Genomic DNA, 23,351 nt, shown 5'->3' on the forward strand with positions numbered 1-23,351 from the left:
TTCAACAGCAACACTGAGAGGGGAAAAAACTGAGTACAATATCAAATTTTATACAGAAGACAGGTAAACTTGCCAACATATTAAGAGTTCAGGAATTATTGTTCCAGTGAGTCTTTCTTGAGTAATCTACTTGAGGACGAGCTTCAGACAACCAAAATGACTAAAGAAACATCAACGTAAGGATGGTTGTTTTAAATATACACTTACTAATAGAACCAAGAGGGTTAAAGGAGAGTGAGTGCACTGTACAATGTCTATATGCTCTGACAATATATAGTACAATTATAAAACAACTTACCCACTGGCAGAGGGAGGACAAAAATAAGTCTTTTATGAGAATTTGCAACCTGCCCTTTTAGTTGGATTTTGAGTTTAAATGTTCACTACAGAGAAGTAGATGTTCTCTAAACAAAACACTTAATATAAAGAATAGTCATAGTTAGTCCTAATTCTGTGGTAGCCCTTGGAACTAGCAAACAAAAGCCTCTCATCAGAAGGGATATACCCTCAATCTAGGTCAGTTATGGCGAACCTATGACACGCGTGTCAGAGGTGACACGCGAACTCATTTTTTTGGTTGATTTTCCTTTGTTAAATGGCATTTAAATATATAAAATAAATATCAAAAATATAAGTCTTCGTTTTATATGGTTGCAAATATCAAAAAATTTCTGTATGTGACACGGCACCAGAGTTAAGTTAGGGTTTTTCAAAATGCTGACACGCCGAGCTCAAAAGGTTCGCCATCACTGATCTAGGTGGTGGCAAAATCCCCACAGATAAAGCTTCAACAGACTGAGCTCTCAACCCAAAATTACAAAATGCCTAAGAGGACAAACCATTGCGAGTAAGGATCAACAGAAATAACAGAGATTTATTACCCACAGATATGACACTTGTGAAGAGAATCAGTGAACTAAATTATAGATCTGAGAAAATCACACAGAATGAGCACAAGGGGTAGGATGCAACATATGAAAGGTTAAGACAAGTAGGAAAAAATGTCAAGTTCTTACAAATTTCCAATAGAAATTACAGAAGAAAAAAAGAAGAGATTATGCAGAGAGACAACATAGGGGCTGAAAATATTCCAGAATAGATGTAAAGTTAAACTACATCTTTATGAAAAATTACATACCAAGGAATTATATTTCAGAAACTAAACATCAAAATGAAACTAAACATCAAAATTTTATAATTAACTCACATGATTAAATCTTCTTGTGAAGGCAACTGCATTTGGTGCAGAACTATATTTTTCTTTTTTATTCCATCCACAACTTGAAAGCTCCTGGAAAATTAAGTTGGAAATTAAACATAAACTCAAGAAATAGCCAGGTTTCCCTGTCATATTAAGGCTTTCAAAACATTAAAGACAGTTGCATCCCTTCCCAGAACTGACTTATTCAGTAAGAATAGGTGTAACAAACATTATAACCATTCAGTTAAATCACAGAAGCGAATGTTATTAGCAGATACATGAGGGCGAACACAGATGACTTGAGTTCTGCTCTACAGGCAGGTTGATGGATCCTCCTCTGACGAGGCTTGAATCCCGAGAGGAAAGATCCACAGATCATGAAAGCCGAGCATCCCGCAGCCCAAACAAAGTAAAGCCTACCAGTTGTCAAGCCCCATTCAGTCAGAGCTTCCAATGGATGTGTCTCTCTCACATCGATGTTTCTCTCTGTCTCTCCCTCTCCAGCACCTCACTCTGAGCTGACAACCAAAGACCAGGCAGTTTATGAAACCTCTGATTAAGGGATTCTTGATCCCCCAAAGGGTCTGCTAATAGAATTCAAAGGGCTCAAGAACTTGTATGTAAAAAAAATTAAATTTGTATTTTGTACTAACCTCTAACTGTAATGACATTCCTTTTCATTATAAATGAAATGGAAGAATTAGCAATTATTGTGATTACAGGTTACAGAAGAATTATTGTGACTCTGTCACTAATAAAAATAATGTATTTTCATATTGCATTACAAGATACTTCAAAAACACACTAATCATCAATATTATGATCTCTCACCTCTAGATCTTATTTAATAGATTAAAAAACAGGTACATTGCTATGTAACAGTTTAAAAATACTTTGATATGTATTTTAACAAAATTTATTTCCTTTCATTTAAAAATAGTGTTCAGCCCTGGCTGGGTGTCTTGGTTGGTGGGAGCGTCGTCCCATACACCAAAAGGTCTCGGGTTTGATTCCTGGTCTGGGAACATTCCTAGATTTTGGGTTCAGTCCCTGGTCGGGGCACGTTGGGGAAGCAAGCAAGCAATGGTTCTCTATCTTTCCTTTCCTCTCTTTCTAAAAATCAATAAACATATCCTTGGGTTAGGATAAACATGAATGAATGAATGAATGAATGAATGAATGAATATAAATAAAAAAGTGTTTAGTTCCACAGGTTTGTCTGCTGAAGGGGTCCAAGATTCAAAATAAGAGCCGTGCTGGAACACCAAAGCCCACCAGAAAAAAACCCAGAATCTATAGGAAGAAATAAAAGAACTCAGGAAACTGAGTTAGGGCAGGGAACAAAAGAAAACTGAGAAAAGAAAAAGACAAAACCATGTAATTAATATTCTCAAATAGCTAAGAATAAACATTGCTCCCATTAGAAAAACCAGGAGGATTAAAAAAGAAATAACCAGAGAAAAAATAGAGCTTTTGGAAATGAAAAATAAAATTTAAAACATATATATATGAATTGTGAGATAAAATCTTTTAAACAGTAAGCTAAGAGTAGGAACAAAAATGTTATGTTAATTAGAAGAGTCCATAGGAGTCAACATCTGAATAAGAAAAATAATTTTAAGAGAGAACAGAGAAAATGGGAAAAGGTAACTTACACATACACAAAATAATTCATGAAAATGCCCTAGATCTTGAAGGACAAGAAAAGATGTGTCTAGGACCTATTACAATGAATTAAGAAAAAAAGACTCAAATGAAGGCCTAGCACCAAAAAAATTACAACATGCTAGACACAAAGATCATAAAATCTGTCAAATTAAAAAACAAAACAAAAATATATCACACACAGAAAAACAGGAATCAAATATCTCAATAGCAACACTGGATGCTAAAAGACCACTGAGACAGTGCCATCAAATTCCTAGAATTCTGCCCTAACTGGTTTGGCACAGTGGGTAGAGCCTCGGCCTACAGACTGAAAGGTCCTAGGTTCGATTCCGGTCAAGGGCATGTACCTTGGTTGCAGGCACATCCCTAGTAGGGAGTATGCAGGAGGCAGCTGATCGATGTTTCTCTCTCATCCATGTTTCTAACTCTCCAGCCCTCTCTCCTCCTCTCTGCAAAATACCAATAAAATATATTAAAGAGAATTCCTAGAATTCTAAATCCAACAAAAATATACATTAAGTATGAAAGTATACTACAGACATTCAAGTCTCAGAATTTTCCTTCTATGCACCTATTCTCAGAGAACTAGTAGAATGTGTTCCATCAAAACAAACTAGCAAATTAAGAAACAAAAGAGATAGGATCCAGGAAACCAGAAGCCAACAGAGAAAGAAAATATTTGAAATTCCCAGGTTAACAGTAAAGGGAGGTCCTGGAACAAAGCTTTGAGCACACCTTAAGAACAACAGTCCAGACAGTAAGTACCAAGAGGACAGCGATTCTAAGAGGCTTGAGTCTCTGAAAGATGAAAGATATCTGAAGTGTTTAAACACATTGAGTGGACACACTCAATACATTCACTTCTGGCAGAAAAATTAGTGAAAGTACAGAGAAAGCTAATACAAGTTATTAGCTTAAGGAAAACAGAATTTAAGAAATCATGGCTCAACTGTAAAGAATAACTGAGCCAAGAATAACTTGTTCTTTACAACTAAGCCATGGTTTACTGATTCATGTCAAAATTGTGACACAACTATACGGGAAAAAGAGGAAGTGAATTGTGTAAATGTGAGGGGAAGAGAATATATGAGAGTGAAATAATCTTCTATAGTAGAGAGTCAATAAATCATATCCAAAATTTAAAAAATCACAAATAACAGACATTTAGATTTTGAAAACTGGACATAAACTCTTCCAAGGAGGAAGAGCTAAGAGACTTGGTGTGGGGCTCGAGAGTGGAGGCTGGAAGGGTGGGAGCAACTGGACTTGAGTATTGCTATATTATGTTCTCTTATGGCAGCGGTTCTCAACCTGTGGGTCGAGACCCCTTTGGGGGTCGAATGACCCTTTCACAGGGGTTTCCTAAACACATCCTGCATATCAGATATTTACATTAAGATTCATAACAGTAGCAAAATTACAGTTATAAAGTAGCAACGAAAATAATTTTATGGTTGGGGGGTCACCACAACATGAGGAACTGTATTAAAGGATCACGGCATTAGGAAGGTTGAGAACCACTGTCTTATGGAAATATTTAATTTCTTAAACATGATGCATACATATATTCAATAAGATTTAAAATGAAATAGAAACTAACACAAAGGAATGGACTGAGTCAGGGAAAGTTTGAGGAAATAAGATACTACAATACTCCCAAGAAAAATGTAGTTCCCTCGACTAGAATGGGTCAATGGATATTGAAAAAAGTGATATATTCAAGTTATTTGGAGGCAGACAGGACTTGGTCAACAATTGGATTCACACAGTGTAAGCCAAGGATGAGGTATCCAGAAGTACTAAGATTTCCAAGTTTCTGACTGGAGCAACTGAGATGGGAATGCTGAGGGAAGAGATGACGTTGCTTCAATACCACTGATAAGCAGTAAATGCTCTGAAGATACAAATTACTAACATTTTTAAAACCTAAAATTAAATTATAACTATCAAATTTGAAATTACAGAAGGAAAAAATAAAATGACAGAAGCAACTCTACAATAAAAAAACTACTTGGTACTCAGCCTAGATATATGCTCATTTCATATTATATTCTAGTACAGCCAAAAATATTTAGTGATAGCATATTAACATAAAAATAACATTACATGATAATTGTATTAGAAAACATCCACCTGCTAGAAAATATTTTTGTTCCTCCTAAAAATCAGTCTTATACAACTATATAAAAATGCCATATTTTCAGACAAAATTCCTGAATTAAATCCATAAATATCAAATTTGTTTTTAACCAAGTAATACAATTTCCAAATTTATACTAATGCTATGATCAAAGTATCTCTACCAAATTGCTGTTAAACTTACTAATCCAGTCAATGCAGCCATTTGACATGGAGTTCAAACTTAATTATAGAGCTTTACACATAAGGCAAATTCCATTTTCTTGCTAAAAGGCTATGCTATAAATAATGAATATCCTTCTATCTTTCCGACATTTGTGATCATCTCCTAAAAATATAGTACTGGGAGTAAAATCACTAGGTCAAAGAGTATGAACTTTTTCAAGGCTTTGAGATCTAATTGCCATCCTGAAATACTGAATTATTTATATTAGCACTACACAACAGTTGTATCAAAACTGAGTATATTTAATTCCCCTTATATATATTATTACTTTAGTTTCCCCAAATATAAGAGTAATTATGGTACATCTACACAATGTAATACTACGCTGCTGTAAAAAAGAAAGAACGCTTACCATTTGCAACAGCATGGATGGACCTGGAGAGCATTATACTAAGCAAAATAAGCCAGTCAGAGAAAGATAAATATCACATGATCTCACTCATTTGTGAAATATAATGAACATAAACTGATGAACAAAAATAGATCCAGAGACATAGAAGTATCAAATAAACTGTCAAACCTCAGAGGGAAGGCAGGGGAGGTAAGAGATCATCCAAAGGATTTGTATGCATGCATATACGCATAACCACTGAACACAGACAGTAGGGGAGTGAGGGCCTATGCTGGGGGCATGAGTGGGCGGGGAGAGGTCAATGGAGGAAAAAGAAGACATATGCAATACTTTCAACAATAAAGAATTAAAATAAAGAGTAGTTATGTTTGTTAAATAGGGAGAAAATGGGGAGTGGGGGACTGTGAATCACCTATAAACCCACCACCTGAAGAAAAACTATGTAATAATACACATCCTCCCAATCTTCTTGACGTGCCTATGGGACCTGGAATTTTATTTCTTTAAAATAGCCATTACACCTGTGTGATTTAATCTATTGAGATTTTTTGCTTTAAAACTTCTTCTCATTCTGAGAACAGATAACTTAACAGCAGCAATAAAAATAATAGTTAAGCCCTGACTGGTTTGGCTCAGTGGATAGAGCATCGGCCTGTGGACTGAAGGGTCCCAGGTTCGATTCCAGTCAAGGGCATGTACCTTGGTTGTGGGCACATCCCCAGTAGGGGGTGTGCAGGAGGCAGCTGATTGATGTTTCTCTCTCATCGATGTTTCTAACTCTCTATCCCTCTCCCTTCCTCTCTAAAAAATCAATAAAATATATTAAAAAAAATAGTTAACACCAATTTAAAGATCACTATGTGCCAGGCACTATTCTAGGTGCTTTATACATACCAACTCATTTGATCCTACCTTCACCATTACATTATGACTAGGTGCCCAGTGCATGAACATGTGCATCTTGAAAGGAAATGTGGGCTGTGCCGCAGCCGCTCCCACACTCTGATGGACCCAGCCTGCTCACACCGCTGATGGCATAGAGTGATTGGGGCCGGGGCCAGCAGTGGGTGTGAGTGGCGGCTGCTGCCCTGATTGCCCCTCAGGAGCAGGGGGAAGTGGAGAAGCCCTCAGGGGTGATCAGGCCGGCAGCCACTGCTAGCACCTGTTGATGGTGCTGAGTGATTGGGACTGGTGCTAGGCACCGGCAGTGGGTGTGAGCAGGGCTGGCGCTGGTAGTGGGTATAAGCGCTAGGCAGGACTGCAGTGCGAGGGAGCAAAGAATTTTTAGTAACCAGTGCCCCGCCTGGGTCTGGCGCCCTTGCTCACCTGCTCCACCATCCCACTGCGGCCAACGCCCGCCATGTTTCACACATGCCCCCTGGTGGTCAGCACACGTCATGGCGACTAGTTGTTTGGTTGTTCCACCATTCGGTCTATTTGCATATTAGCCTTTTATTATACAGTGGGGCCTTGACTTACGAGTTTAATTCGTTCCGTGACAGAGCTCATAACTCAAATTACTCGTATGTCAAATCAAAAAGTGAACGAGTGAGACACGTGATGCTGGGCTGATGTTGTGGCGTTCACTGTGATGTTTGCTGCACCAACTAGCGGTGGGGTATCTGAAGCTGGCTCGTAACCCGAATTTTAGCTCGCAACTCAAAGCAAAAAATCGGCTGAGAGGCGGCTCGCATCTCGAAAAACTCATTAGTCGGGACACTCGTACATCAAGGCCCCACTGTATAGGATAGGTAAGGAACTTAGACAAAAGTACTGGTGACTTATGGCTTTATGTTTCACATTTTTCCTCAAATGAAAAAATGCTAAGAGGTTTTAAAAAATTTAATTCTTAGAACATTTCCACATCATTAACTTAACGGAAAAATGGACTGCCCCTTTAAGAAAGTTTTATTGGAAGATGGGTAGAGGGGAATGAATGAATCTGTTGTCATATTACTTGGGGAGCAAATGGATTAAAATTCAATTGGAGACTTCCATTAAAAAAGAAACGTATAATTAGAAAATATCAAGAAATAAGGTTTTTTTAAAAAATTACTTCAGATGGTAGTTTCTGCTACAGAAAATATTTCCCCTTTGAGACAATGTTACATTACTAGTCCATCTAACACAATAAACCACAAGAACTATAGAGATGGAGAACAGACTGGTGGTTGCCAGGAGTTAAGGATGCTGGGGGTGGGCGCAGGAGTGAGGGGAACGTAGCATTAGGGAGAGATCCTTGTGATAGAATTGCTCCGTATCTCAACTGAGGGGGTGGTTAGACAAATATACACATACAAAATGTCACAGAACTGGACTGGCATGTATTGAACTATATGTCTGTAAGATGTAACTCTAGGAAAAACTAGGTGAAGGGTAAATGGGACTTCTCTGCACTATTTTTTGCAACTTCCTATGAATCTATAATTACCTCAAAATAAGAAGTTCAACAACAACAACAAAGACCCAGGTAATGGATTATGAAACTGAAAGGGCATGGACCCCACCACTTCCCTCTGAAACCCTGACATGCTCTTATGGTTAACTGGCCTTCAAGGTATTTTGTCCTGCCCCACCTCCACCTCTCAACAGTCACTAAATTTCTCCCTGAGAAAAGGAAATTGCCTTTTCCTTTGTCTTTACTTCTTTTTGTCTCAGACTCTAGGGCAGGGGTGGGCAAACTTTTTGACTAGAGGGCCACAATGGGTTCTTAAACTGGACTGGAGGGCCGGAACAAAAGCATGGATGGAGTGTTTGTGTGAACTAATATAAATTCAAAGTAAACATCATTACATAAAAGGGTACGGTCTTTTTTTTTTTTTTTTTTTAGTTTTATTCATTTCAAACGGGCCAGATCCGGCCCGCGGGCCATAGTTTGCCCACGGCTGCTCTAGGGTCTTCTTCCAAGTGGCATGAAAATACAATCTAAGAAATAAATTCTACCAGTGTCATCTTGTACCCTGGTCAAGAGTTACTGTATATTAAAGCATCTCCCACAAACACCAAAAAGTTGAAGTAATTAGTGACTCAAAGAATGTTTCTGACTTAAGAACAGAACTGATGTAACGAGTATACTATGTAAAAAGCCTCTGTTTTAGCAAAGGCTCAAGGAACTATAGCATCTAACTTAATTTTTAAATCAGGCAGCGACGAGAAATCCTCTAATAGTAACCCTCATATAGAAAGGCAATTTCTTAATGGTCATTAAAAGTGTAATTGAAAGAGTATTCATGGACTCATCTGTTCAAATATCATTTTGAGCCATGAAATTGTTAAGCCCGATTTTCAACTGCATTTACTTTGGAAGCATGTGGGAAGGCAAACACCACAACTGAGGACCACCTACCCTGTGAAAGAATTACTGAATTTCACAGGAGCCACAGCTTCTCTTATGTCTTGTAGGTTTGCTCTGTAAAGTCAAATTCTTGATCTAACTTTCATCCTGTAGGTTCCAACACTCTTAAAAGGACTGCTCTAAGGGTGATGTTGTAGGGATACCTAAAGATAGAAGAAGAGAAAAGGCCAATATAGACCAGCATGTAGACAGAGACGGAGGAAGAACAGAAAAAGTGATGGAATTTGTAAAGACTGCAGGGGCCCGGGGATCCTCACAAGATGATAACATCTGCCGAGGTACACTGGCTCAAAAGTGGGGAGCTTTAAAGGGGTAGAGTACATCCATTAGCATTCAGCCTACATGGCTATTTAGAAAGGTGTCTCAGCCACAGATGAAGTCCTCACTATGATTCCTGTATTTTTAATCAACAGAATAGCTTTGAAACTAGCATTCTTCCTCAAATTATATAACTCCAATGTAATATGTAAAATAAAAAATATCACTTCTGCCCAGCTAGCATGGCTCAGTGGTTAATCATTGACCTATGGATTAGGAGGTCATGGTTCAATTCCGGTCAAGGGCACATACCCAGGTTGCGGGCTCGATCCCCAGTGTGGGGCATGCAGGAGTCAGCCAATCAATAATTCTCTCTCATCATTGATGTTTCTATCTCTCCCTCTCCCTTCCTCTCTAAAATCAACAAAAGTATATTTAATATAGTGTGTGTGTGTGTGTGTGTGTGTATATATATATATATATATATATATATATATATATATATATATATATATATATGACAGTCACTTTGCATACACAAGAAAATCTGCAGAGGGAAAGCTCTTTCTACATACTGTCAGGAATATCTCAATTGAAAGTCTTTAAACAATGGTTTAAGATTCAGAATTTCCTACTATGTACTTACCCTCATTTTAACCAGCATTCTTCCTCACTCTCTAGTGCACCCCAGTTTTACAAGAGGGGCTTATCGATCCTTTGTATTTAATGTCTGTTTGCTGACAATCTATACATACGCCTTACTGTACTGACGTCCAGAACAAATAAAGTGTAGGCTTTTTCTTTGAATGGAATACAAGTCAGAGGACTTTCAATCAGAGCCTGACACTTCAGGAACACTTGAGAACCTCAGAGAGGCAGACATTATCTAATGTAATGACGAACGCACTCTTCCCTCCTTCCTTAAGACTTACAAAAGCACCACAGAAATGCCCCTGAAGAGGAAACCTAACTGCACGCAGGTTCCTGTCATCACTCATCCTGCGATGAATGACAATGCTCATTCTGTTTTAGTACACAGGGCAATGCCTTCAGCAGAAACACAAGCTTTAGAGAGCATCAGAGGTTATAATTGACAAAAAAAAAACCAAACACCCTATGAATGCAATAAACATGGAAAAACCTTCAGCACACAGTCACTGCTTCCTCAGCACGGAAGGACTCACACAGGAGGGAAGCCCTCTAAAGGGGTAAGAGCTTTCTGCAAGAAAACAAGCCGGCAGGATCAAAACAGAAATCACACTGGGGAAATCTAGACCTATAAGAAATGTGGGGAAAGCTGAACAACAGTTGAGCTTCGACTAAATACCCAAACATTTATTCTACAAATTAATGAATGTCCAGAACCATTAAGCTAAACTTCTGCCCTTACTAAGTCTTGAATAACTCACACTAGGGAAGAAACCTGAAAGTGTTCTGAATTGTGGGCAGGAAGAAAAACCCCTCCTGTTCCCACAGAATATTACTGAGTGTCCTCCCCATCACTAAGAGATGGCTACTTACTGGGAGGAGAAGAGACGTGGGTAAAGAAGGTTTTATGTAAGGGAGATGACTATCTATAGAAGCTTCCAAAGTTGGCCATGCTGCTGGGGCTAGTGGGCAAGTGAAGATTCTTAGGATTTCTGTAGCACGAGCTATGGGATCAGCAGGCCATGTGCTCAGATGGAGGGATCCACTGGTAAACAGATGACCCACTGAGCTGTCTCAGGCCTAACAACATCCAGACACGGAGGGATGCTCATATTTCTAGAGACAATGAGTTGCAGCCTTGTAAAAACATTGTACTCTTAATAAATGTCCTTCAGACTTGATAGGGAAGTAGAAGGGGAAAATTATTTAGGAGGTAAAATCAATTGGCAATATTGGAGAATAGGGAAAACAGGATAAAGGGAGAAGGAAAAAGAATGATTTGGAGGTTTCTGATTGGAATGAAAAATGGGAAGATGGTACAAATCTCTCAGACAGGGAATCTTAAAAAGTAATACCAAAGCAAACCCTTTTTCTGTGTAATTATATTCCTATTAAGTATTTTTTAAAATTACCGGAGAACTTTCCTTTAATATTAAATTCTTTTATTGGTAAACGTATTTTTTCCCTACCATGAAACAACAACAAAAAAAAACCCAATAAGCCAAGTATCAAAATCTGTTCCTTTGCCCTAGCCGGTTTCAGGGGTTAGAGTGTCTGCCCTCAGACTGAAGGATTGCATGCTTGACTCTGGTCAAGGGCACGAACTTCAGTTGCAGGGTGCATACGGGAGGCAACCAGTTGATGTGTCTCTCTCGCATCCGATGTTTCTTTCCCTCTGTCTCTTTCTCACCCTTCCACTCTCTCTAAAAAATCAATGGAAAAAATATCCTCAGGTGAGGATTAACAACAACAAAAATCTGTCCTTTTGTCTTCTTTCAATCTGAGTTAATTTCAAGCGTGATACAGGGTTGGAGAGAAACCAGATTAGCATTATGTTTGATCCAGATCTGCTCTTAAAGACATGATTTTGATTATGTATAGTTTCAATGAGTAAAGACAGTCTCTATATAATAAAAAATAACTTTTCACATTTCAAAGATAAGGCAGCTAGTTCCTACAGTGAAATTAAAGGTTTGGAACTTTTCTTTTCCCCTGCGCAATTCTGAAGTACATGGCACATCAGAAGTGACCAATAAGCAGCTTCACTAGAAAGTGACGGAACTTCTGTAGTTGCCCCTTCCTTCCTACAGGTCAACAACAAGGTTAGGCGGAACATTGAGCTAAATTCTGCTTGACATGAAAGCCCCGGGAATACAGACAGGAATTCCACAAACTGATGGGAATTACAGGGCCCTATGTAGGGTACTGAATTAGCAATAGGAGAGATCTATTTTAATAAACGGAAATGGTCTCTAGTATAGGTAACTGAGACCTGTGTGGTTTAATCACCAGCCTGCCAATAAAATCACTAAGCCACACAGGATTCAGACTCTCATCTTCAAAGTTCAAATTTAGTACACTTTTAGTTTCAGAAAATGTGAGTAAATCATCACCAGCAATAAAGGTACATATGATTATACAAATATAATAATAAGCTTTAATTTAAATAGTTCTGGTGTAACTTCACTAAAGATTTTACAGTTTCATAAAGTACACACACAAAACACAAAAACACAGCTTTTAAAGTTTTTTGAAGTACTGAGACTTGGTATAGTGGACAAAAACAAAGATAAACTTACTAGATTCAGTGATAACCACTATCTTTTCATAGTATTTTGCTAAATTTTAACAAAAAGAATTCCTTAATTTTTAAAAGAATTCCTTCATACTTTAAATGAAGCTAATATTCTAACTACATAATGAGGTAGATACCATTTTATGCTACTAAGTAAGATGAATTCATTAGACTGGCTGACATCATGGCTTAAGTAATATTTTGTCAAATTATTCCGTAGCAATGGTTTTTGACAAAATAAGCAGTATCTAACCAAACACTTTGGAAAACAATTTGAAGATGCTTATGCTCTACAAACTCAGTAACTAATGTGCTCGGAGTGCAGGTATCAACATGGATGCTCCTCAGCAATACTGAACACAAGAAGCATGCTAAAGACGACAAAAAATAGGATTCCATCTACATAAAGAATGTAAAACCTGCAATAGCACATATTGCTAAGGGATATATGTGCTTGCAGGAAAAATATATTAAATGCACAGGAATGACACAGATCTGCACTGGATAGTGGCGGCGTTGGTGGGAGGAGGGAAGAGAGGAGGTGAATGTAGGAGAATGCAGCGTGGCTTCAACAGTACGGGTTGGGTAGGTACACAGGAGTTCATCTTATTGTTCTTTATGTCTTATGTTAAATATCTCATGATAAACTAGAAAACATTTTTCTGCCAGATGACAAAGTCCAGTTTATGCTGCCAAATGTCATGTAATCTTGGTGATTATGAGTAATGGTTTTCGAGATGGCATACCACCTAGCCCTTCCTCGACTGCTCACCTTCTGCTATCTGCCCACTATAAACTCACCGTAGCTCGCTGGCCTTTGCCCTGGGTTTCACAACTCACTCCAGTAATACTGGTAGTTCCCCTATGTAAGCAGAAGTGGCTTACTTACAGTGGGTAGATGCATGATAAATGTTAGTCTCCTTCTTTAAAAATACAAAACAAAAGTGCCGTTTTTGATTCTCTCTCTTCCCTCAAATATGCCAACATAATGTCATATTATAAAGTTATAAAATAAAGGTATAAGGGAAAAGATAACTGGAGTAAGTTGTGAAACTGTGTCTTATTCTCATGCTCCCATTAAAAAGCTTCAAAGCCTTGGGTAAATCATACAACCTCTTGAAGTCTATTTTCCCCCTTCACTAAAGTGAGGAAGCCAAATTGACCAAAATGACTCTTATAGTACTACCTATGACTGAGTGATGTATAGCTGTGAACGCCACATGAGTTTCTGAGGCCTGAACAATATACAGACAAGTAACATCAAGAGCTTTAAACCTTTACAATTTAGGAAGCACACTTTGACAATTCTAAAACTTCTTAATTAGGGATTCTATAATTGACTATTTTGTATATTTAAAAGAAAAGTTCTTTAAAAGTACTCACATCTGGTTGAATGGCTTTAAATACTGGGACATCCATTAGTGTTATTTGACCCTGAAATAAAAAGTAAAAAAAAAGACCATTTCTTCTTTGGAATTCCATGATAATGACATATATTCTAAATAAAAGTGATATTCTATACTAAAATATATTGAATAACCAAGTCTTTACCAGGAAAATATCAATTTATAAGGACTTAAAAAAATGAAAATTTAGTCCTAGTACCATTAAATAAATGTATTTCTAATTATTTCATACCTATTCATTATTTTCTTGTGAGATAAATGAAGTAAAGTTAGAAAATAAAAATAATTTTGAAAAATTTGAACACAGTTATACTTGAAATCAAAATCAAAACCAAAAATCAGATCTACTGGTTCATGGAGCAGTGTTCAATATCAGGAAATCATTATATTCTGTTAATAAGTTAAAGGAGAAAGAGAATATAAATAAACATTTATGTCATTTAAGAAATAAAAGTTTTTCTGGGTAGTTTTCATAATATTGCAATAATGCCTTCAACTTTCATTTCTCAATTTTTTACTTTCCAAAAAGTAAAAATACCCCTAACCTGTCAATAAAGTACAGTTGGTTTGGGGAGGTGTTACAAGTAGGGACCACGAAAGCAATTACCAAGAAGGTAAAATACTTATTATTACTTACCAAGCTAAACAAAAGTTTATGTGCTGCTCTAAAAATATCTACAGCTCTTCTTACCTTCCCCATTTCATCCCTCTGCTTGCTCCATCCTTGGGCTACTCTCCCTTTTAATTCTCACCCCCAGCTTTGTTTATTTACTTTTACCAGGACCTCCGCTGATCCTATAAATTCTAACTCAATAGCACCAATATATAAACTATGTGCAAAAACTGGAGCAAGGAGGGGGGAGGCTTACCGCATATTCTTCTGGTGTAACCTTAAGAATATCAAATACCACGGCATCAAAGCTTTTCTTCAATTCAGAACCCTTGTCACTTAACGATTCAGAACTGCTACTTTTCTGTTAAAGTAAAAGAAAATGCAGCCATTTTAATACTATCTCATAGTCAATGTCACAGAAACGAGATTGGCATTAACAACTGAGGAAACCTTACCATTTGCAACAGCATGGATGGAACTGGAGAGCATTATACTAAGCGAAATAAGCCAGTCAGAGTAAGATAAATATCAAATGATCTCACTCATTTGTGGAATATAATGAACAACATAAACTCATGAACAAAAACAGATCCAGAGACAGAGAAGCATCGACCAGACTGTCAAACCTCAGAGGGAAGGTAGGGGAGGGTGGGGGTAAGGGGTAGAGATCAACCAAAGGACTTGTATGCAAGCATATAGGCCTAACCAATGGACACAGACAGCAGGGGGGTGAGGGCATGAGTGTGGGGGTTGGGGGGGCACTAGGGGAATAAGGACACATATGTAATACCTTAATCAATAAAGAAAAAAAATTTAAAATAAAAACTGAGGAAACGGAGTAGAGTGGGTTAACAGATGCTGCAGGGAAGTTGGGCAGAATGTGTTGCTTATCTGGAAAAGCACCAGGTAAAGGGTCAGGCAACTAGAAGCCTAATCTCAACTTCAGGTTTTTAGGTTCCTGAGTAAGTCATTTTGTCGTCTGTCAGTTTCCTCACCCTGACAGCCCTATCATTTCTATAAAAATAAAAGACTTTAATAAGTTAAATGATTTTCAAATGGGTTGAAAAGGAAGTTTAGAGAGAAGGATACACCTATTTATAATTTTTAAACTTATTTTTACAAAGAAAATGGAAGATTATTTTCATAACATGAACCACAAGAAAATGTTCAGAACTCTATTATTAAATAATCCAATACTATTTGTGAAGTGAATGTATGTGATACTGTAATTGATACTATTCTTCCTATTATATTACAAATTTAAGTGTTTTCTACTTTAAGATTACTATTTTATGTTTGAATATGCTATTGTTACATGTACACCAAAAAGTGGCTTTTGGCTCTGAATATCTTACTTCTGGTCAGTTTCCATTTCCTTTGTACCACATGATAAAAATGTACTCTGCATCTTTTGGCTGAAATCAGGGCTTCATCAACTGTAACAATATTTAGATTATGCTCTACTAAATGGAAGCAGGAAATCAGGCACAGTTAATGACACAAAAAATTTCACCAAAGTTTCAATTACCAAGGTATAAAATGTTAGCCTACTAGCTGTTAGACACCAATTTTGAGCACTTGTCCTTATGCCACATTTTTACTTTTCCCCTCCCTTTCAGGAGCAGCTAATTATCAAGACAGTTAAAAGGGAGGGATCCATCATTAATTCTGGAAAGCTCTCAACCATAATTATTTCAAATATTTCTCCTGCTCCCCTTTCTCCTCTGGCAGTCCCACTATGTGTATGTTACACCTCTGGCACTGTAACACAGTGCTTGGATAATGTTCCACTTTTTCATTCCATAAATGACCTTTCTACATAGTTTTATTTGATGTGTTTAATCTCTGTAACTATGACAAGCTTACAGTATGTCAACATTATTTTATGTCCTAAGACTAATATAGAAATTTATTCATAATGTTAAGCATTCAAACAGAATTCAGTTTAGCAGTATACTAATCCAGTAACTGCCCAGATAGCTAATTACATCAGTCAAGTACTAACCTGGTAATTAAACATAATGGTAATTTTTTCCAAGTTTTTAACTGCTTCAAGGCAAGCTAGCAAATCATAATGGTAGTTTCCCTGGTCATGAAAACGAGTAATCACTTTCCTTTTGTCCTTACAATTACAAGGGATGTGCTTCTATCTGCTTCTCCAATATCAGGAAATACAACAGTGAGGATAAGAAGCTAAGCAGTACTTAGCATAATGCACTGTGAGAGAGCAGTTAGTAACTCTTTATTCAACACAATACTAAACAAAGTACACATTTCTAAAAGTCTGAAACAAAGTTTACTGTAACTCTACTGCTATTGGAAGCTTTGAGAGCTCAGGTTAAGAATAAAAGTATGTAATACTTTCAACAATCAAGATAAATTTTTTTTAAAAAGAGTAAAGTTACTGAAAAAGAAGAAGTCAATCACCCAGAGAAGTATCTTGTTCATTCTGTAAGCTTATCATATTTATGAGAAATCTGCATTTTAATATATTACTAGATTGTACTTTAAGAGAAGGTGAAAACTATTTTTATATCTGAAGCCTGATGTAATTCATTCACTTTTAGGAAAGTCAACAAAATTTTGTATATAAGTGAAATGATCTATTTTATTTAACAAATAATTGTGTACTGCTTCATGTAATTATTAGACAAATGTTTCAGGATATATAGTTATTAATATACTATACATATACACATATACTTAACTAGGGGCCCGGTGCACGAAATTCGTGCACTGGGTGTGTGTGGGGGGGGGGGGAGTGTCCCTCAGCCCAGCCTGCCCCCTCTCACATACTGGGAGCCCTCAGGCGTTGACCCCCATCACCCTCCAATCGCAGGATCGGCCCCTTGCCTCTGACAGAGGTGTCAGGCCTGGGCAGGGGACCCTCATTTCCCCCCATCACTGGTTCTGCCCCCAGCCCAGGCCTGATGCCTCTGGCCCAGGCATCAGGCCTGGGCAGGGGACCCCCAGACCCCTCCGATTACTGGCTCTGCCCCTTGCCGAGGCTTGATGCCTTGGCCAGAGGCGTAGACCCCCATCACCCTCCGATCGCCTGATCGGCCCCTTGCCCAGGCCTGACGCCTCCGCCAGAGGTGTCAGGCTTGGACAGGGGACCCCCATCTCCCCCCATCACTGGCTCTGGCCCCCGCCCAGGACTGAGGCCTCTGGCCCAGGAATCATGCCTGGGCAGGGGACCCCCATCTCCCTCTGATCGCTTGCTCCACCCCCCGCCCAAGCCTGACGCCTCTGACCCAGGCTTCAAGCCTGGGCAAGGGGACCATCATATCCCCCCAATCCCCGGCTCCGCCCCCCACCCAGGCCTGATGCCTCGGCCAGAGGAGTTGACCCTCATCACCCTCGGATCACCAATCACCGGATCGGCCCCTTGACCAGGCCTGAGGCCTCCGGCAGAGGTGTCAGGCCTGGGCAGGGGACCCCCAGCTCCCCGCGGTTGCAGGCTCCGCCCCTGCCCAGGCCTAACGCCTCTGGCTGAGGCGTCCGGCTCGGGCAGCGGGGACCCACAGGTGCAGTGGCCCCGCGATCGTGGGCTCCGCTTTAGGCCCAGGCAAGGGACCCCTAGCTCCTGGGACTGCCAGCTTCGACCGTGTCCAGCTCCCATCGCTGGCTCCACCCCTACTTCCTGCTATCACTGGCCAGGGCGGCAAAGGCTCCTGATTCTTCAATCATGGCTGGGGGGCAGGGCAAAGGCGGCCCCAGGGCCGCCTTTGCCCTGCCCCCCAGCTCTTAGCTCCCCCCTGGGTTTCCGATCACTGTCAGTGGCAGGGGGCTTCTTCCTGCTTTCCCTTTCGCCTCCCTGCATTGTGCCTACATATGCAAATTAACCGCCATCTTGTTGGCAGTTAACTGCCAATCTTAGTTGGCAGTTAATTTGCATATAGCCCTGATTAGCCAATGAAAAGGGTATCGTGTACGCCAATTACCATTTTTCTCTTTTATTAGTGTAGATGTATTAAAGTAATATGGTTATTAATATACCAAATAAACACACTTATAATACAAACATACATAAACATATAATCCCTGAGGAAGAAAAGCTATGTATAAATTTGTGAAAAAATTATTAAAAAGTATTTTTTTTTAAGTGATAGTTTCAAAAATAAAAAAGCTCCCATCTGTTTAAGGGATCAGGAAAAGACTTTCCTGAAAGTATAGCATTTGAAACAGGTTTTGAAAGACAGACAAAATGTATTTTTTTGTGTAGTGAGAAGGAGGGACACATCAGAAAGAGAAAAGAAATTCCAGGTAAAAAATGACATAGGCAGGTATAAACAGAAGTAGGAAAAACTAAGGTTTATATATATTCTTTCATGAGACTATAAATTTCATTTTATAGAGGATTAGCAGCCGTTAAATCCATTAGAGAACAAATTTAGGGCCATTTTGAGAAAAGTCTTGAATGCAAGGCTGAAGGTCATTTGTATTTAATTAGGCAATGAGGAACCACAAATAGTTTGGGGGTACAATAAAGTTTAACAGCTATATTTTAAGAAGACTAAAACTGAACTACAGTCAAATGGACCAAACCCAGCTTAGTAGAAGTACAAGATCAAACTAAAAAGCTGTTGCAATAATTCAGACAAGAAATAATAAATGACCAAACGAAGACAGTGCTAGCAGAAATAAGGAGGAAAGGACTGGACCCTAGAGATAAAGTGTGGGGGATAGACTGTGAGGCAGCTGCCAAGGATTTCTCTCTTTATTTTGTAATCTTCTCAACTTGAGTGGGAGCAGGACCTATGACCTGTTTCTAACCAACAGAATAAGCAGAGATGAAAGGATGGTACTTCCAGGATTACATTACAGAAGACAGTTAACTTCGGCTTTGCAGTTAATTGTGATGGGCAAAGGGGAAGCAAGTTAATGAGAAATCTAAAAATTCAAACTTAGATGGCTATAGAGATGGAGATGCTATTAACAGAAGTCAGAGAGAGGGGATGGACTATTTTCTTTACAGGTTGTGCAGCAGTAACTTGATTCTGTTCATTTTGCAATTAAAATGTCTGGTCCTTCAGAAATGTTTAATAAAATTTATGAGGGAAGCCAGAGCTAGAGATAAAAATATGGAAATTATTTTTATAAGACAAATAATAAATACATGCTTAGAATAATTTCAATAGCAAGACCCAAATAATGGTTTGGGGCAAAATGAAGTTATTAAAGAAATTTGAGGCCAAATTTGAGGCCATTATTCTCAAGCTATATAATAAGAGAAAAATAAAGAGCACAGAAACTGGATGCTAAAGTAATTAAGGAAAGCAGGCAAGTACCCTAGATTTATAGACAAAAGAGAAATAAAAGGTGAGGCAAAAATAAATTGAGATATTAACTAGAGAGGTGAGCACTGGTTCCATCTTCATCTCCGTCCTTAACACTCTAAGCTACATCACCAGAGTAGCCCTGCCTAATCCAGCCTCATGGCTCTATAATCTCCTTCAATGGGCTTGGAATCAAGGGATCTAGATAGTGACCAAAAGTTATACGTACAATTCCAAATAAAAGAATCTTTATTTGTTCCACTTTACTATTGCCCTCAAGGTTCATGGCATATAAAAACACCCATAAAAGAAATTCTAGGTGTCCTATAAAACTAAACCCAAGAAAGGATTTTAAGTAATCATTATCTGTCAAGCACTTTAAGTAGATAAGGATTAGCTGTTTCTAAGATGCACAGTGAACATCTAAATGGCACAATGAAAACGTTTGGTTTTTAAACTAAAAAAATTTTAGCCCTTTTTCAACTTCTGATTTAAATCTGTGAGCAACGATGATACTTTAAAAGTTAGAATACCAGGTAAGAAACTTTACAAGGCCGAAACCAGTTTGGCTCAGTGGATAGAGTGTGGGCCTGCGGACTGAGGGGTCCCAGGTTCGATTCCGGTCGGGGGCATGTACCTGGGTTGCGGGAACATCCCCAGTGGGAGATGTGCAGGAGGCAGCTGATCGATGTTTCTCTCTTATCAATGTTTCTAGCTCTCTATCTCTCTCCCTTCCTCTCTGTAAAAAATCAGTAAAATATATTATAAAAAAAAAAAAAAAGAAACTTTACAAGGCAACTTCTTCAATGTCTTACCTCCGAAGCAGTAGCAGCAACATTAACACTGCTTGCCTGCCCGTTCAGTAGGTCCATGCTTCCCACAACATCAGTCCTGATGCTATGTTAACAGCACAGAAGACTGACTGACTGCTTCACGTCCAAGGCCACAAATACATTATTATTCCTGTAAAAAAGAAACAAAATTTTAAATGTGTGTTTAAGAAACCAAATCAATGCCTATCACCATGTCAAGAAAGACATTTTTTCAACTTTACCGAATTCTTTCTTATTCAGTTAAATCACTGAAGCCAGTTTGAGGACAATCCTATATGCTATTTTCACATGATCAGAAACACCAAACGGACAGTGTTCAATGCATGTTACTTTATGGTTCTTCATCATCAAAGCAGAAGTGCAATTTTTCACTTATTGTGAGAAAAATTCAAAACTTTTTACTTTTAAATAAATAAAGTATAAAAAAACACGTGGCAGAGTAACACATGGCCTAACAATAAATTTTTAGAGTTCTAAATGACATCCTTAAATCAACAATGAGTAAGTTTACCGTGGCTGATAATCTAGTTTATGAAGATATTACAAATAAAGTATTATGGAATGTGTAATAAAAATACCACAATATGTATTTATTTGTATAGGGTATTAAAGTTTATTGAATATCTTCAATCCACTGTCTCACTTATCTTCACAACTACCAATAAGACTAATTAAGGAAGATATTAATTAGAAACAGCCTCTGAGGACAGAGGATGGTATAAATGAGCAGCCAAGAATAAAATTCAAGCTATCTAAAATTCTGGTCAAATATTCTCTCTACAACACTGCATTTCTGTCCACTTCACTGGAAGTCAGAATATTTACCTGACTGAGGTAAATAATCCCTTTCCACAAATAGCTTCAACGATCTAGGGCAGAATTTCTTCCTCTCTGAAAATTAAAGGAGTAAATGGGCCTTAAGTTTCCTTTCCAACTATAAATTTCTATGATGGTTTTTGTTCATTTTTTAATTTTATTGTTCAATTACAGTTTACATCTAGTATTATTATGTACTAGAGGCCCGGTGCATGACATTCGTGCACTGGGGGATGTGGGGGTCCCTCAGTCCAACCTGCACCCTCTCCAATCTGGGAGTTTCTGTCTGTCTTTGCAATCATATGAGTGAATTGTCTGAGACCCCCAACCCAGTTTGGTTTGTTGCTCATAGAATAATAGAGACATTTTTTTTCTTTGCTTCATTGGTGGAGATTTCCTGGAAGTTTTAGGATATCTTCCCTTTAATTTTTCCTAGACACTCTGATTTTACTTACATCTCTCACCTTTGCTTTCCCTCCATCCCCCATCGCAACAGTAACTTGCTCCAGGCTCGCTTTGCTCTAGTGTCTAGGAGAGCCATCTGCCACCAGAACTACGATTCCCAGCATTCCTGGTGCTCCCCGTGCTGCTGGGAACAACCGAGGGAGCCACATCCCCCCAAGCCTCCGGCTCTCCCGCTCTGCTCTCCACCCAGTGCCTGTGTATGCAAATTAACCTGCTATCTTTGTCAGGTTAATTTGCATACTCACTCCTGATTGGCTGGTGAATGTAGTGGAGGGATGGTCAATTTACATATTTCTCTTTTATTATATAGGATTGTTTCAGGTGTACATCATAGTGGTTAGACAATCATATACTTTACGAAGTGGTACCCCAGATATTTCCAGTACCCACCTGGCACCATACATAGTTATTGCACTAAAATAAATGAATATATATACACACACACACACACACACACACACACACACACACACGGCTAATATACTAAGTGTCCACCTGATCGATCACTATGACACATACTGACCACCAGGGGGCGCATGCTCAATGCAGGAGCTGCCGTGACTTGGAAGTAGTGGTTCTCAGGTGACACACCCCGAAACCAGAGAGGAGGGAGCCCGATTCCTCGTGGGGCCACGCGACCCCACCTTCGGCCATAGGTTATGTTGTTGCTGGGGCACTGTTGCCCCGAATCTGGTTTACTGCACACTTCCCTTTGCGTTCTACACCCTGTATCACAGCAACTTTGCAGAGTGCCCTCTTGCACTTCGGGACCCCTTGGGGGATGTCAGAGAGCTGGTTTCAGCCTGATCCCCGCAGGCCAGGCCGAGGGACCCCACCTGCCAGAGGGACCCCACTCACTCCGCAGATGCCCTTCGAGCCACAGTGCCACCCCAAGTGTTGCTGGCCAGGGAGGGACCATGGGAGGTTGGCTCTAGGGCATATCTAGCCTGTCTTGCCAGGTCCCGCCCTCCCAGCCACCTTCTAATTAATTTCCTTTCAATGTGCACGAATCCGTGCACTGTGTCACCAGTATTGACTATATTCCCTATGTTGTACTTTACATCTCCATGACTGTTTTGTAACTACCAATTTGTATATCCTAAACCCTTCACCATTTTCACCCAGTCCCCCAACCCCCCTCTGCTCTGGCAACCACCAGTGTGTTCTCTGTATCTATGAGTCTGTTTCTGTTTAGTTTTTTAGATGCCATGTATAAGTGAAATCATATGGTATTTGTCTTTCTCTGACTGACTTATTACACTTAGCATAATACCTTCTTGGTCTATCCATACTATCACAAATGGTAAGATTTTATTCTTTTTTACAGCCAAGTAATATTCCATTGTATATATGTACCTTAGCTTTTTTATCCACTCATCCATTGATGGGCACTTGGGTTGCTCTCATATTTTGGCTATTGTAAATAATGCTGCAATGAACATAGGGGTAGATCTATTCTTTTGAATTAGTGTTTTGGGTTTATTTGGATATATACCCAGAAGTGGAATTGCTGAGTC

The 23,351-nt window shown here is 38.9% G+C and overlaps 1 protein-coding gene across 5 annotated transcripts in view; it reads right to left on the minus strand.

The window, feature by feature from the left end:
- Nucleotides 1-23,351, minus strand: part of RALGPS2 (Ral GEF with PH domain and SH3 binding motif 2) — a 122,169-nt gene that overhangs the window by 66,385 nt on the left and 32,433 nt on the right. For 4 of the 5 annotated variants that reach the window (XM_059673728.1, XM_059673725.1, XM_059673726.1 and 1 more), the window contains exons 2-5: nt 20,536-20,683; nt 14,698-14,802; nt 13,806-13,856; nt 1,208-1,291 (exon numbers count right to left, since the gene is read on the minus strand). In XM_059673728.1, coding sequence (XP_059529711.1) covers nt 1,208-1,291; nt 13,806-13,856; nt 14,698-14,802; nt 20,536-20,592 — 297 coding nt within the window. In that variant the 5' untranslated portion in view covers nt 20,593-20,683. The remainder of the gene's footprint in view (nt 1-1,207; nt 1,292-13,805; nt 13,857-14,697; nt 14,803-20,535; nt 20,684-23,351) is intronic. The other variant, XM_059673729.1, reaches the window with a different exon arrangement.

The sequence above is a fragment of the Myotis daubentonii genome, chromosome 18 (genome assembly GCF_963259705.1).
Source record: "Myotis daubentonii chromosome 18, mMyoDau2.1, whole genome shotgun sequence".
In the NCBI taxonomy this organism is placed as follows: Eukaryota; Metazoa; Chordata; class Mammalia; order Chiroptera; family Vespertilionidae; genus Myotis; species Myotis daubentonii.